Source organism: Lichenostomus cassidix, chromosome Z (assembly GCF_008360975.1).
Source record: "Lichenostomus cassidix isolate B80296 chromosome Z, HeHo_3.0, whole genome shotgun sequence".
NCBI lineage: Eukaryota > Metazoa > Chordata > Aves > Passeriformes > Meliphagidae > Lichenostomus > Lichenostomus cassidix.
In genome coordinates, this window is record NC_139511.1 from 64282516 (window position 1) to 64299173 (window position 16658).

The 16658-nt window shown below is 40.7% G+C and overlaps 1 protein-coding gene across 2 annotated transcripts in view; it reads left to right on the plus strand.

Annotated features, from left to right (window-relative positions):
- ADAMTS12 (ADAM metallopeptidase with thrombospondin type 1 motif 12) overlaps positions 1-16658 on the plus strand; it is a 146928-nt gene that overhangs the window by 52631 nt on the left and 77639 nt on the right. For both annotated transcript variants that reach the window (XM_085042200.1, XM_085042201.1), the window contains exon 3: positions 37-211. In XM_085042200.1, coding sequence (XP_084898326.1) covers positions 37-211 — 175 coding nt within the window. The remainder of the gene's footprint in view (positions 1-36; positions 212-16658) is intronic.

A 16658-nucleotide genomic window follows, 5' to 3' on the forward strand; every position in this document is an offset into this window, starting at 1 on the left:
AACAGGAGAGATTAACTCTTTCGTGTTTATTTTCAGACTGGATATTTCCATCTGCCCCATGGGGATTACTTCATTGAGCCCATTAAAAAGCATCCACAGAAGGAGGGAACACCCCATCCCCATATTATCTATGGTGCAAACAACCTTCAAAATGCTTTAAGGAGAAGACGAGCCATCCCGATGGAAAAGGAACAAGCATGTGGACTGAATGGTACTAATTTTTGCTGGATTTCTGTCTGCTTTCTAAATCTTTTTAAGCAGCTTCTGTTTTCCAGTGGTGTGTGTCTTTCCTTCTTCCAGGCTTTTTAAAATTCTGTAAGAAAAGATTATGCAAAATGAGAGCATCTCAGTCTAAACACCACAGGAGTCACCCATCTGGGTTCCTTTCTGAAAACTTAAATCTGCCTTACGACTACTGGGATATGTTTTTCACACCATTGATCCTTTCTACCCCTCATTTTTTCTCCAACCAGAACTATTCAGTGAGTTTGAAACTTGAATTCTTGAGGAGTTCTGGGATGACAAGATTTGCAATCAGCATTATTTTTAATAAAATGTTCTCACTCCATGCAAGTTCTGTCCACAACATAAAATAACTCCTCTCTAATCCATGGTTGAAACTTAGGATTTCTAGATGCTCTATGATTGGTATCAGAATATTTAAAGAGTTTTATTTAGTTATTCTGAAAGTGAAGTACAGGGCATCAAAAGCAAGATTTATTTTTGTAGAGGTATAAGTAGAAATAGCTTAAATATTGGCACAGTAGTACTCAGGATCATGTCTTTTGGGAAAACAAACTAATACACTCTGATGGAAAGAAAGAGTAAATATAGAGGGTAGTTGGCATCTCTTAATTACAAAATAAATTCCTTTATTTAGTAAAATAATTTCCTTGATTTGTTTCATACCAAAAATGTTCAGATCTTTTATTGATTCTCTGACGTTTGAGGCCTTGAATCTGAGTCTTCACCAAAGTTTGGACAGGTGTAGTATTGGTGGGGATGAATCAGTAATTACCTACATGACCTAAGGTAATTATCTACATGACCCAAGTTATGTACAAATAGAGCTGCAGAATACACAGGAATGTGTTTCTGTCTTTCACAGGTCAGTGGTTTAGGAGAAGTTGATTCCTTTCCAGGAATGGGAAATGAAATGAGGAATGTAGGAATTTTTTAATCCTCCATCATGGCTACTGCTGTGTAATATAAATTGATAAATTAAAGAAGCAAAGAACAACTTGACCCCGCTATACTTCTGGTCGTAGACCTGCATTGCACTTCTTGCTTGCTGTCCCAAGGTAGTGCAAAATGTAAAGGGGAGATGAGAAAGCTGATGGGGGAGTTACTCAATCTTCTGTGATGCTGGAAAGGTAAAGATAAGGGGAAGCCATAAGAATTAATACGAATTCTGTTCCATTTTATTTTTCATCAAATAAAAATATTTATCTACTTATTAGAAAATACCCCTGGATTTGAAAAACCAGGAGTGTCCAAAGGTGATGTTTATCTTGGTGTAAATTTCAAACAGCCCTCTGAATTTTCATTCCTTCTGACTGCTGGGATAAACAAGAGAAATTAGTTTAGATTTGCCTGTGAATAAAGAGGAAGTTGTTCTTGCCTACTGTCTTCCAGGGTTTTTATGGATGAAATAACATCTGTATGCAGTAATTTCAAGTGTGGAGAGAAGACAGGAGATCCCAGGGAACGTGCTGTGAATTTGCTTTGTGTGGTCTGTTTATTTTCTTTCCACCTCTCACTTTTAGCCTCTTGTATCTTTCTTCAAAGTCATGCAGAATTAGACAGAAAAAGACTGGCTGTACTTGGGCACTGGAAAAAAAAATGAGCATAACTTTCCTGCAATTTCCTCACTTAGACTAGCTCGGTCTGCTCTAATGGGCTTTTCAGTTTAAACTCCCTGTCTGCTGTTATTCATTCCAATGTGACAGAGCTATTTCTGGTGGTAGTATGTTCATTATATTGCAGGCAAACAAAGGTGGTGCCTTAAAAAAGTAATATACTGTAATTTATGTTTCTATTTTTATCTGATCCAGTCAGCCTTTACAGGTAATATCTGCTTTTGATCAAGCAGTAATCTTCGCTGTCATAAAAGTTAAATTATCAGTGTGAAAAAGAGCATGGGGGTAAAAGTATTTCTTTCATTATATTTTTTCCCTTTGTGTGACAGGACATAATAATCTTGATTCCTCAGAGGGCCTTAACTGCTTTGTTGTGTGTTATGTGTCCTGGGCTGCATCCAGAGCCCTGTGGGCAGCAGGGGAGGGAGGCAATTCTGCCCCTCTGCTCTGCTCTGGTGAGACCCACCTGGAGCACTGCATCAGCTCTGGGGTCCCTGCATGGGAGGGACATGGACCTGCTGGAGTGAGTCCAGAGGAGGCTGTGAAGGTGATCAGAGGGCTGGAGCACCTCTGGGGATTGTTCAGCCTGGAGAAGAAAAGGATTTGAAGTGACCTAATTCTGGCATTTCAGTACCTGAAGGGAACCTGCAAGAAAGATGAAGGGGGACTTTTTACAAGGGCTGGAGTGACAGGACAAGGGGGAATGGCTTCAAACCATAAAGAGAGCAGGCTTAGATTAGGTATTAGCAAAAATTCTTTGTCTTTAGGGTGATGAAGCTCTGCAACAAGTTGCCCAGAGAAGCTGTGGATGCCCAGTCTGTGTTCAAGGCCAGACTGGATGTTGCTCTGAGCAGCCTGGTCTTGTGGAAGGTGTCTCTGCCCATGGCAGGGGATTGGAACTAGATGATCTTTCAGGTCCCTTCCAAACCAACCATTCTCTGTTTTGTTATCTCATTTCTGTACGGCCAGCTTTTCAATAGGGGTAGAAGAAAGAAAGAATTCATTACCATATTCTATTTATACTGGTCATTGTCAGAGCAGTTTCTCTTGCTAGAAGTGAAAAAAAAAAAAAAGGGAAAGTGAGATAATTCTTGCTTTCTGTTCCAAATGTATTCACTACTCAAGCTTTGGTAAATACTTCGTGCATAAATAAATTTCAGAGGTAGTAAGTTGACTCTGCCACCTTTTCAGGATTTCATGGACTTCATGCTTTTGAGGTTGATGCCAAAAAGCTTGTACACCCACATGACATCACAAATAGCCTAGAATAATGCGTTTTGGGATCACTTCAAAGCAAAACATTTTCTATTTGCAGTTCACAGTTAATTGTAAAAATTAATTCTGTTCTATAAATTAAACTTTGGTTTGTGTTTTCATTATTACCACTGAGCTGGGGCTTAGCTGATGAAGAGTTGCCCACTGTATATCTTATAGGAATTGGTGTTTAGGTATTTTAGCTTTGTGGGCTGAGATTCATCATACATACAGAGTGTCTGCATTTGTTTATTTGAGCTCTGATTTTGTTTGGCTTTTTAAAATTAAAATAAGATGCTCGGGTTATTTCTTGCTTGGTATGTGTAGACGCTAAAGTGTCGTGGTGATTTTTGCTTTAAAAAGTTGAATCACCTGGAGGGTTACAAGTCAGTGCACAGAGTTGAGTGGTGATAATAGAAATCTTTTAGTCAGAAACTAGCCTGTCTGTCAGGTAAGGAATATAAAGACTAGTTGTGTAGACAAAATGAAAGTAAAGGAATTATTAAGGGAGGGATTAGGTAGATGATGATCTCCTGTGCAGTCTTTTTCCACGTTGGTTTTTTTTGAAATGTAAGGTCTGTGTCTCTTGGAAGAAGCCTTGTGCAACAAGTTTTACTGTGGAAACAACTGCATGAATATCCAGGGTCCAACCTGCCTGTTACCTGCCTCGCCCATATGCATTAATATTTTAGAATCAGTGACATTCCTGTGCTCCTGCAATGATTATATTAATTTCTTCATAATTGGTAGTGTCTTTAACAGATTCAGATACTTGGATAAAAATCATCATGACGAATTACGTAAATTAAAACTTTTTTGTGCTCTACACTTCGATTGCTGCTCAGGGAACTGCCAGATGACTCAATAATTAGCTGCATGCAAAACTGAGTCATTAGCTGCATCAAAACTGAGTCATTAGCTGCATGCAAAACTGAGTTGCTAATCTTGAAAGTAGCATAACAATACTGTACATTGCTAGCACCTGTCTAACTGTACCATTTGAAATACGTGTGAGATGTAGGAGAAAAGATAAATGAAAAGTGACCCTGGGCCTTATAAAGAACTTTTTTAATCCTCTGTGCCCACAGGAGAAGTAACCAAGGATCTTGGAATTTGTTTTGTTCTTCTAAATAGTTTATCTTAAAAACCTGAAAGTGCTCTGAGATACAATGCAGGAGAAGAGGAATTATCCTCCCTTCTCCAGAAAAAGAGAAGAGCTTCTATTTCTTCTGCTTGTTTTCACACAGTCTGTCACAAGGTATGGGTTTTATTTGTGAGCTGCAAAATAAGAGAAATTTTTGTGAAGTTTGTGAGTGAAAATGGAGTGATGTAATGAAGCTCTTCTTGACTAAGGGCTACTAAGAGGGGTCTGATAAAATACAAAGAGATGGACTTCTGTTTCTTGGGCTGGTGAGAAGGAAAGGTTGCTGTCATTCAGAGGGAGAGGTCAGTTGAGTTTATTCAGATTGCAACCCAGTGATTGCTGCAGGTGGCTGTAATATGCAACTAAGGAGTGAAAGCTTTAGGGTGTTAAAATATATCTCTGAGAATATTTAATTGGAGCTTTAGGTGTACAGAAGTTATCATCTGCTTTACCCTCATTTTGTCATTGAAGGATTTGATAGATCAGAAGTTAGGATTATTTGGGTTTGACATGGGCCTCCAACTCCTCATCTGCAGAGAAGTTACAAATCTTAAAATGGATTTTTTTGCATTTGGAGTTTTCCTCCAAAACTGGAACTGTGATGAGATAAGGCTGAGGTGAAAGAAAGGAGGCAGAAGGCTGGTGGCTGTGTGAAATAATCAAGAGGGGAAGAGTAGTTAAAGGAGCAGAGCAGCATTGTCTGTGCAAAACTGTTTTTTAGGTATTTTGAATGATGGTGGCATAGTTCATGTAAGAGAAGTCCAGAATGCCATTAAGCTGTTTCAGACAATAACTACCTGTTGTACTTCTTAGGAGTTCTGTCTGACTGCAGTACTTTATTCGATTGTGGTCTTGCTTTTCTGATGATTGATACTGTCAAAGGCTTCTCTTCAGTTTTTATGTCTGCAAGTGTACAGCACGAACTAGTACTACTGGCTTATGGCCATGAAATCCTTAGTTCAATTACTTGAACGAAGGAGGGGGCGGAAAGCACAGGACAGTATTTTATTCTCAGGTAATAACCTATCTTCTTTTCTTTTATTTAGAAGAACATTGTGGCCAATGTCAGCCTCTTTGCTTGAATATCTAGTTTTCAGCTCAGAACTCCTGGTACAGGCTCTGTAGCTTCTGCATCTTTTAAAGAAAGATGCTGACATTTTTCCAGTATTTGTTTATCCTATATTTAACCACATCAGTTATAAGTCAGCTTAATTTGCTTGTTTTCTTCTGGACACAGAAGGATGCTGTGCACACTGAAATTTAGTAACTGAGGTTAATTCAACCTCAGTTGAGTGAAGATCACCTTTCTCCCTGCATGGCTCTTCTTCCTACAGATGGCTATTCTAAGCTGTTTATGAGATGCTTGCCTTGAAAAAAAGAGCAAATAGGGACATTCAGTCAGAATTACCTCTATTTTAAAGCAAGGACAACGAAGCAAACAGGTTGCAAAGTGCACTGAGTATGTCTCATCTGTGAAAAAGTTTGTATTGAGCTGAAAAACAGGAGTGCCTGCTTGTGCAGACAGCAATATTTAGCACTTTAAAATGTATGTGTAGGGGGGTACCTCGGAAACAAAATCATGATAATTACTTTATCATAGCAGTCAATGAGATAAGTGCTGCTAACTGGCGTCAAGACATTTCCCCCCTCCCCAATCTACCTCCGGAAATGAAACCAAAAGACTCTGAACTTTCAGTTTTCAAGAATACACTGGAGGTTTTTTAGTTACTCTCAGCACAAGCAGAGGAAAAGGGAATAGAATACTGTATTTTGTGCAGTTTTTGCTCTCCAGTTAAATGAGTAAGGAATCAAAGGTAGAGGTTTACCCAAGTGGATCTGAAGTTTGTACTGAACAAGGGTCTGAGATAGCTCAATGCTGGCAAAGGGCTGGCACCTGCTTTCCTAGTCCTTGGTTGTTTTTTCCCATTCTTCTCTTTTCTGATGGAATTTTACTTTCAGTAGTTCACTTGCTCCTATTAACTGAAGCAAGGTGCATTCCCAATGTGCTTGTCTTACTCAGGAGGTGAGGGAGAAATATGTGGCAACACAAGATTGTTGTTATAAGATCATAATTGTCACTTCCAGCACCAAAAGGCATCATATACACTACCTCACTCAGTGACTGAATAAATTTTAAAGTTCTGTGACAAGCCATTTTCCAAATAATATGAATCAAAACTATGAGGAGGGAAAAGTTTTGTTCATTGTTATTCAGCAGTCTCTCTGTTCAGTCACTGTGCCACTGGAAGAAAACAGTGTTTGCTACCCTGTGCTTCCTTACTGTACTTTCTGTCCTGTAGTTTTAAATCTGTGATCCCTTTTTTGTCTTCACTGAAAGTTTGCTTAACTACTCATAAGATTGAGGAATCTCAGTCTGCATCCAGGCTAACTTAGTTCAGCATTTCTAACTGAGTACTGTTTTAGAGGAATGTATTGTGCTCTTGCTCTGTACCTACAGCTTTCCTTATCAAACAGTGTGTGATGCTATTGGACTACTTGAGTTTAGCAATTGATTAGGTAAACAAATGCTTTGGTAATATAAATGTTAAATTGCTGCAGTATTGATTTGGAGAGCAAGAGTTCACTATAAAATTAAACTGCTATATATCACATTCATCCCTTCCTTTTTTTGGTAGAATAAACCATATTTTCACTGGTGAAATAGAAAACCCAGAAAGCTAAGCTGCATTTGGTAAACACTGTTGATGCAGGAGTTTGAAAATTTGCTCAGAACACTTGATCCACAAACGGAGTAGCACTGGCAGAGATGTTGAGCCTTCAGTCTGGTTAGGGCCAGATTTCTCTGCCATAATGAACTCTCTGTGAACCTTCTAATAAGAAACTACAATTACCTTATTATTTCCAGTTCTTCTCACAAGTGCTAGACTTGTTCAGTGGGGCTGATGAGCTAATGTGGGCTCAGTGTTCAAAATTAGTTTCTGTGGAGTCTGCATGTCCTTGGTGAGCCACCTGTCGTACATGACCTGCTTTAAACAGGTGTCTGAGCTCAGTTTTTCTGTGTGAAACACGTTGTTCTGGAGGCTTGTCAACTCCTTGCTTGTGGCTATGTCCTTCACTCTGTGTATCACAGCAGCTGCTTTAACCTGGACACATTTTGTGTACTTGGGAGACACCTTTGGATGAACAGTACTTCAAAGGTGATCATAATCTTCCTCTAAGCATAGGTTTCAGCATCATTATTAGTTGGGAACGAGGGGAACTGCATAACTTGGGAGGTTATTTTTTGTATCCACCACTACTCCAATTAACTTGTAAGGTCCCTCTGTTTCAGGGAGAAGGGGCCATATTTGCATTTATTGCACACCACGCATGGTTGCTTGGGCTGCACAGATATTCTGCACCCCTGTGCTATTTATGAACTGTCCTGAAAAAAGCTGTATGTAAATAACAGACTGCAGAGACACCATTTACTTAAAGATCATACAGATTACACACTTTTTTTTTTTCTAGAAAAAGGAATTATCCCAAAGAAATAGACATCCATCTTTATGCCAAAAAAAGTGGCTAGAAGATTGCTGTGCTAAAAGATATGGCAAATGTTTTTAGTTGCTGCCCTTGAATACTGCATTTGTTTGAAGATTTTGTGGAACTGTTTTCTTACATGTCCAGCATAGGAGAGAATACTGATTTTTTTTTCCATTATCTCATTTATAGTTACCCCTTTTCTTTTGAAAATACTCAACATAAACTTATTTCAGCAAACAGTATGTAATCAGGTGTCACAGCTGAAAAAAAAGATAGGTATTCCTGTGTTCTTTAAACAAGTGATGAGGTCTTAGTGCACATAAATTAGACTGCTACAGTAAGTCTCTTCTAATCAGTGTCAAGAAATGCTGTCCCAAAAATAATGTTTGTGCAAAATAAAAAATCCAAAACTTTTATATCCTTTATTAATCTTGTAAAAAATGTCTTGGTCTGATATTTTGCTCAGCTGCAAAATAGCATTTGAAGCTGTTGAAGCTGCAGAGAGATTTTTTTTTTTTATTTTAAACATTTTTAAACACAGTTAAAACACAATGTCAGCCTGTGTCCCATTCTGCCAAAGCTGAAATTAGCAGCAGGTTTCTTGCCTGCCCAAACTTTACAACAAGCTGAATCAAGTTCCTTCCTCTCTGATCTGCATTGTTGTCAGTCTAGCCCCCACCTGGCTTCACCTCAGCTCTGCAGAGGTTTGGATTTGAATCAAACTCTTCTTTCAAATACTGCAGTTTTAACAAGGGATCATTCCTGTCGTTTTCTATATTGTTTGCCTGACATTGTTTGCCTGACATTCTCCAGATAAAACATTCGCTGAACCTCTCTCTGCTTTATGGTATTTTCTTTTCAGCATCCCAGTTGCATCCATTGCCCATGGTGAGGTGCTTCTGTCAGTCAGGTCTTCCTGGGAGAAAACAGAAGATGGTGAAAGGGTTGAAATTTTGTCTGTCAGGGAGGTCACAGGAAAGAAAGGCAGTGAAAGAAGGGGGTTTCCTGCAAAGCCTAGACTGGTATCACTGACAAGCAGCTGAAAGTTGTCCAAGCAGAAATGGGCTTTATACTGGGGAATGGATTACTAAACAAACTCTTCCTTAGCTGAGGCATGTAAGTTGGTTTTATCTATCATTATCCATTTTTTGGATATTTTTCTCTCCTCAAGCTATCATTAATCATAATGGTTTATGATGAATGTGAACTGGATGTTTCTTTCAGGCAAACCTGCATTTTTCTGTCTTTCTGGTCCAATGCACTTAGATACCTTTTCCACCTTAAGGCTTGCTGGAGAGAATAGGACCCAGGGACTTCCTGAAACTGAAAACTGAAACTGTCATTCAGAAAAAAACAGAAGCTCAATCTGTTGGCAGAGCTTTGTTTAATTCTCGTTCCACAGGAGTACAAATTTCAAAGTTCAAGCCCAGTTCTTAGCAAACACTTTCAAACTTCTTGGCATTTAAGTATGGGAGCCCCAGTTGCTCCTGTCTGTGAAGGATTCTGGCAGTTTTCTGTAGGCAGTGGACCCAGGGAAAGCAGTTAATTAAAGCTGCTGTTACTGGTGAACCTCCACTCCATGCATGACAGAAATGGAAGTAAATTAATGGGCATGTGACTCCCAACAGGTTTGACTACCTCTGACAACATCTCTAATAGGCAACTGGAATCAAAGGAAAAAGTGTTCCTCAGAACTCCATCTAAAACGTCCTTTTGCCCATGCTGTGGTGCTCATGAAGAGCTGAGAGTGACACAGGTTGCCCAAAGCTGCTGTTACCCCAACAGGATTGCTCATGCAAGATGCCTGGTGGCAGGAATTACTAACCTCTCACCTCACAGACACTGTTGGCTGCCTCCCCTGAGATAGTGTGATTTATGCTGCCCCTCCTCTTGCTCCTTCTAGCAATTTACAGATGCCTCTGTCAGCTCTCCCCAGGTGCAGGATGGAGTCTGTCCTTGCTCTGCCTGTTTCAGTGTCTGCTGGCTGTGTGTGGCTGCCCCTTCAGTGGCTCAGTCCAGCAAAATTAAATCTTGTGTGACAAGTTGGAGCAGGAGAACCTCAGCAGTGACCTATCAAAATGTCATGGAGCTGGAAAATGTTGTTATCAGGATGGAAAATGTTAAAAGGAGTATGTGTCTAAGATTTTTAAGATGTTATATTATCATAATTCATTTCGGTGGCTGACCAACCCCTTCACAGGCCCAGGCTCAGGGGGGAGGTTCCCATGAGTAAGAGCTGTGCTTTCAGTGCTGATGTTTGTGGCAGAAGCACAGCAGGATTGGGGCTGAGCCTTTGAAGGCTGTATTGCTTAGTAACATCATCTGAAATATAAGACATTTGGCCTCAGCCAGGGACAAGGAGGCCCCTCAAAATGTTAGCATGTCCTTTTTCCTTTCAGCACACTGGTGGGATTGGTGTATTTTAAGTACAGTGGAGAAATGGAATGGAAAAAACAACAGCTGGTCCAGAGAAAGGCCAAATAAACTCTGTTATGTAAGCCCAGAGATATGAAGGTTATAGCATATGCAGCGTTATTTAATATCATATCAAACCTTGAAAGAATAGCATTTTGTTTCAAGATTCATTTCCAGATTGCCTTTCTCTTTTCCTCAGTAATCTAAACCAAAACCAAACTAATTAAAGTCATTGTTTAACTACTGCTTCAAAGACTATTCTGTTAGTAGCTGTTTCTCTTTTACATCACAGACATTATACATTAATTTAGTTGGGGTACTTTACACTTCTTAAACTGTGGATTGAACATTTGAAATGGAGATTTTAAGTTTCAGGGTGGACTCTAGTTGCTATTTTTGATATATAATGAACTTTGGTGCAGTGAATGTTTACTTGATGGTGGATGGTGCTTTCTTGAGAACGTGGCCTGTGTTGTCTGCAGCAAACCTTGAGCATGAAGGTCTTCAGACAGGTACAGGAGGGTTAGGAGATGGAGAAAATTAAGCACAGACTCCCACTGACTTGACACCTGTCACTCAGCACTATCCCCGCCCCCATCTTCCTTTCAAATTTCATCTCCCATGATGGTGACAAAAAGACTGAATGACCTACAGTATTTTAGGGGAATGTGTGTTTATTTTGGGTGTTTCTAAGGACGGTTGATGGACCAAAGAATAGGATTCAGCCTTTTTCTCCAGCTTTCTCCCTTATTTATACGTAATGGCTAATGCTTGTCTTGCTCCTCACAGTCCTTTCATATTGAAAATAAGTCATGATAGCTTTGAGTGATGTCTGGAAAAAGTGCTGTTTTCTTCATAGTTTCTGAAGAAACAAGAAAAAAAAAGCAGTTGAAATTTAAATGCTGTAAATGTGACATTAGAAGTCTAACATAAGGGCTTGTGCATTTCATTAGAACAGCTAATTAGTTCTGTTATAAAATAAATGGCATTGCCTATTTGTTTCCTCAGTTAGTTCAGGTAAACAATTTCTGAATATTACTATCTGTTGGCATCTTCAGGTTGATTTGTCATTTTTAAGGTTCTTACACAGTAAAATTCAGTGGTAGCAGGTGAAATGGTTAGAGATGCTTTTCTCGTAGGCTTGGGTTTTGCTATAGAAATTGCTTTGGTACTGCACTATTTCTAAGATCCTGAGATGAGAGCAGGACAGTGACAGACTGGAAGGGGTGAAGCAGACATAGCTGTCAGCTGAAATGTGTTTGCCAGATGGTGTTGGATTACCCTTCACATTGGAAGCACAGGTCTGCTTTATTTGTTCTCTAATCACACTATGTGGTCCAGCACAGTATGTTTTTTACCCCCTTGCAAAGAAAGGCATGGAGGTTGCTGTTTCTGCTCGACCTGCAGACCTTTCTGAGCCTGCAGGTAGATCCTGGCTTTCTGCTTGGCAGGAAGATAAGAGGGTAGAGGTGAGCATCCTGCTTGTAGAGAGGTTGCAGTGGGGTGCAAAAGCTGCTGGGGTGAAGGCTGCAGGCTAAGCTGCCTGTGCCAATGTCAGGGTCTCAGAAAAAGCTGGTTTTCCTTGATTCTCAGATAGATCTGGCACCATGACCTGAATTCTGTTGTGTTTCAGCTGGCCTGCTGAGCCACATCCAGTGTGCTGCAGCAAGTTCTTGTTGTCCCATAAAAACTTACCTTTAGCTGAATTAATGAGCAGGTACATTTTGTAGGAGGAGATAATTGGAGAAATCTTGAGAATGTCAATATCATGTAAAATAGCAATGTAAGTACCAAATCTCATCTTCACTAAAAACAAGGACACTTTTTTCCCCACAAGTTTCGGAGCATCTGGAAAGCACTGATTACTGTCTTGCTTCCTAGCTTTTAAAATCACTCCCTAGTCCTTTTAGTACACGCTACCTATCTTGAGAAAACAAATGAGAAAAGGAATGTGCATATACCCATATGCTAAATAAAATGTTGAAATGCAGCACTGAAATAAAATCTGGCAATTTATGCAGGGAACCCAAATGGATCTTCTGTTCAGTTACTTGGGTGATAGAAAAAGTTTTGTTTAAAAGTTATGGGGAGTACTTCAAATGCTTTATATTCAGTTTTAGAGTAAGTTTTTTCCACCTCCTTGTCCCTCTGTGTTTTGCTAGCAAATTGATACATTTTCTTTGATGTATCATAGGTGCTTCTACAGCTGACATAGAAAATGCTTTCTGGTGAGTTCTGAAAAAAGTAGGGATCTGTCTTCTGTGTTAATAGACTTTAGATAAAATGTAGAAAAAAGAGGAAAGTATAATCTAGACTACTTTTTTAACATTATTCTGCCCGTTTCTGTTGTAGGTCAGAATTTCAAGGGAGCTAGCAGACAGTTTTTGAACTGTTGATTGTAAGACCAGGAAATTCTCATTGCCAGTGGTCAGTGGAATAATCCCATATATATTTTACTGGATGCTTCATTAACTTATATAAGAAAATGCATCCTTACACATTTTTACTGAAATATTTAGGAGCTGAAGTCAGTTTATTTATTAACTTGTCAATTCTGCAAATATAAAGTTCTGTCTGGACCTGTTAAAAAAAAAAGTTTTATCTGCTTTATGATTGGACTTGAAATTGTCTATTTCATTCTAGTGCTTCATAACTGGATTACGATTTTGAAGCTGGTGAACTCTCTCAAATCCAGTATTAAAATATGTTTTAAACGGAATTCTTATTTTCACACGTGAAAGAGTTCCAGTAGACAAATCTGTCTTCTTGAAATCTACCCAATGTTTTTGAGGTGGCAGTTCCAAAAAATAAGGGGATAACAGTGGGTGGGGGTAGTTTCAATTAGGCTCCCCAGTTCCTTTGCATCTGCATGCTCATTAATATCTCTGTTGATGTTTTGAAAGAGGTATTTTGAAATATGTCACGTTCAAAGCAGTGCTTTTTGAAGGCTGACCTAGAAACTATCGTTTCTTTCAAATGTGAGCATATTTGAGTAACCGAATGATGCCCAGAAAATACTAATCCAGTGCCAGAATGTGTAGCAGAAACCTGACACTAAATAATGTAGAATAGTTGCAAAGTCAGGCAGTTTATATAGTAAACAGAAAGAGATCTTCTTTAATAACTTTTCCTGAGGAATTTTGTTCAAAACATGTTTTGGTATTCTCTACAATATATATTCTGGTTCACTGTATTATTTTTTATGTGTAAGGTAAGTGCTGAGCTGGCATTCATTCTCATAGTGTAACACTGGAGATATTCATGTTCACCACTATTCCCAAACAATGAGATCATGTGCTAATCAGGGAAACACTCCAGTATTCTTTGGCATTGCTGCCAAGTAGAACACAGCACTCTGTGTGCATACATTAAATTTTCTCAGTCTCTTAAGCAGAGTGGCTGCATCCTGACTGCTGAGAGGAGTGGCTGGGCTGTGCCCTCTCCTGTGCCATGACCATTCACATGGTCACAGCAGGTCTGACAGGCACAACTGTCTGCTTGCTGGTTTTGACTCGTAGAGCAGTTTGGAGATTCCTGGGAAATGAGCTGAACAGTGCTTTCTGAGCTGTCTTTGACCCAGAACGAGTCCGAGTACAGTGGAGGCGTCAGGGCAGAGTGCTGACATCTAGAAAGAGAGTTGGTGTGGAAGTGTTGTGAGGGGTTCAGATGCTTGGGCTCACTCCTGGGAGTCACAGCTGAGCTGGAGCCTTGCCGAGTATTCAGTGAGGGGTTTCACTATTCAGCTTGGTGTTTTGAGAAGGTGCAGTTAGGGAAGGAGGTGCAGAAGAATGCTGTAAGATCAGGACAAGGAACAGAACAGGGGTGAGATGATGTGAAGTAGCTTTCATTCATCAGCTGTGCCTTTCACAGATAGTTTCAAACCAAACTGCTGAGATTCATTTTTGTGAGGGTGAAGCTATGAGCTGGAGCAGGGTCTCAGCCTGCAGGGAGGCTGCAGCCTCTTCTGGGACCACTCAGCAACCTGTGTAGTCACAGGAGTGGTACGATCTCCGTGCTGTGCTGTGCTGCCTCTGTGTTTGCCTTCAACTTCCTTCCTATCCCTCCTGGAGAGGAGGCAGGAGCAGCTGGTCCCAGCTGGCTCTGTACTGATCATTTGCAAGCACAGAGAGGTGCAAGTGGCTGATTTTGCTTTATTGACTTGAAGGGAAATGAGCCAGTGAGGAGTTCGCGTGGTGCTCAGGTTGGCTTTTGGGGACCTAGAGGAGGCCTTTAAACCTACTTGACATTTGTGATTCTGCATGGGGGAGCACAAGCAGGCAAAACAATGCTAGGCATGTGTTAGGATCCAATTTGTGAGATCTGCCTCTCCCTGAATTAAGGTGCAAACAAGACTGTATTCTGAAGTCAACAATACGGATTTAATTTAATAGTGAATGTGAGGTAGAGAAATAGAAAGAAGGGGAGGAGTGGGGAGGGTGAGATCAAGCAGAAGATAGTCACCACCTATGGGTCAAACACCATCCCATGGGTCCTTCGTCACTCTCGGCATCCTGGAGTACCACCTTTATACAGCTCAGGGTCTGGGTAGTTACAGGATGGTCATAGATGGTGTTCCCATAACTTGGGTGATACATTCATGAACAGGTGCTTCCTTTTCCACAGTTTGCCACAGGAGGAATTTTTGTCCGGATGTGTTAACCAGGATGTGCTAACCAGATCCTGCCTCTGCCAGGCCTGGAATAGCACATTCCTGTTGCAAATTCCTCCCTTCTGTGCTTAACTCAAGCTCTCACTGTGATGGCTTATCTTGTGGCAGGTTCCATCTGTGGCCTTGACAGTGTTTGAGACAGGCACCTGTGCTCTTTCAGCCCTTAAAATGCATTGGTTTTGTCATGATGGTGATATTGCAGAGAGCATTTTGTGAAGAATATCTGTGTGGAAGCCTTGGCTGAGGATTGACCAATGTGGAAGAAAGCACCTTACAGTCCAGAGGAGAGCATTATGCTGACATCCCTTCCTCCCTTGCTGTAGTTCAGCTTCTGCTTCTGTTGGGAGCAGAACAAAGTGGTTCTTCATTTTAGGACTTTGGTAGGTATCGGTACCATATGGACTTCAATGTCTGATAAAACTGGAGCTGGCAATTTCTGAAGTAAGATATTTTCACAACAAAACGTACGAGTTTGCGTAGAATCCATGAATCAAATGTGATTATTCTCAGTTATTCTTTTATGAGGAGAGAACTGCTAATGGTTGCCAGGCTTAGATTCAGTTGTGGATTTTCCTATGTGAGCATGAATACTATAAGATGCCCAAGTTGCTTTTGTGCAGGAGTGACTCTCCCCAGTCCCTGTGGTGCAGCACCCAGCTGCTGCTGCGTGCACAAACTTAATAAAGCCAGGAGGTGGAGACGCCTTGGGGCTGCCTCTAGTCTCTTCAGAGGCTGCTTGCAATCTTTGCAGCTTGAAAACCACATTCTCTCCTGTCTGAGCCACCAGCAAAGAGCAAACCTTCCATCTAAAGCACTCACGCTGCTCAAATCCATGGACTTAAAGCCCTTAGTAGTCCCTTCCTGTCCTTTGCTTCTTTTTGGTTGTTTTGGAGGGTTTTTTGGGGGTTAGTTTTTTTGGTTGGTTTGGTTTGGCTTTTTTTTGTTTGTTTTTGATTGGTTTTTGGGTTTTTTTGTTTGTTTTGTGGAGTTGTTGGTTTTTGGGTTTCTTTTGAGGGGGTTTGTTTTGTTTTTGTTTTTGTTTTGTTTTTGTTTTACTTTGGTTTGGTTTTTGGTTGGTTTGTTATTTGTTTTTTTAATGGCACCTTTCCTTGCATTGATGCTCTGCCCACTGCTCCTAGTCTTGCCAGCTCTTGCCATTAGGGCAGCCTGCAATGGGTGCCTTGGTGAAAATCACTTTAGTGACTTTGAAGAAGCAATGGGCACTTCAGAGACCTGTGCTGCCAATTCTGAATCCTCCTGTTTCATAACTCTCTTGCTGTCCTAGAAGCTGTACAAAACATGTACCACCCTTGGAACATTTCAGCACGTTATTTCACTGCTGAGTTCTGTAGTGCCAGCACAAACTTACGTGCAGCCTGCAAGCTTAGGGAATAGTCACAGAATTGTTTAGGTTGGAAAAGAACTCTAAGATGGAGTCCTACTGTTAGCCCAACACTGCCAAGTCCACCAGTAAACCCCGTCCTTAAGTGCCACATCTACACCTCTTTTAAATACCTGTAGGGACCCTGCTGCTCTGAGCAGCCTCTTCCAGTGCTTGGCACCCCTTTTGGAGAAGAGCTTGTCACTTATACCAAACCTGAACCTTCACTGGCGCCACTTGAGGCCATTTTGTCTCATCATGTCCCCATTTACCAGGGAGAAAAGCCCAACAGCCACTTGGTTCCACTTTCCTTTCAGGGAGCTGCGGAGAGTGATAAGGTCCACCCTGAACCTCCTTTTCTCCAGGATAAACATCCCCAGCTCCCTCAGCTGCTCCTCACAGGACCTGTGCTCCAGATCCTTCCCCAGCTCCACTGCCCTTCTCTGGCTC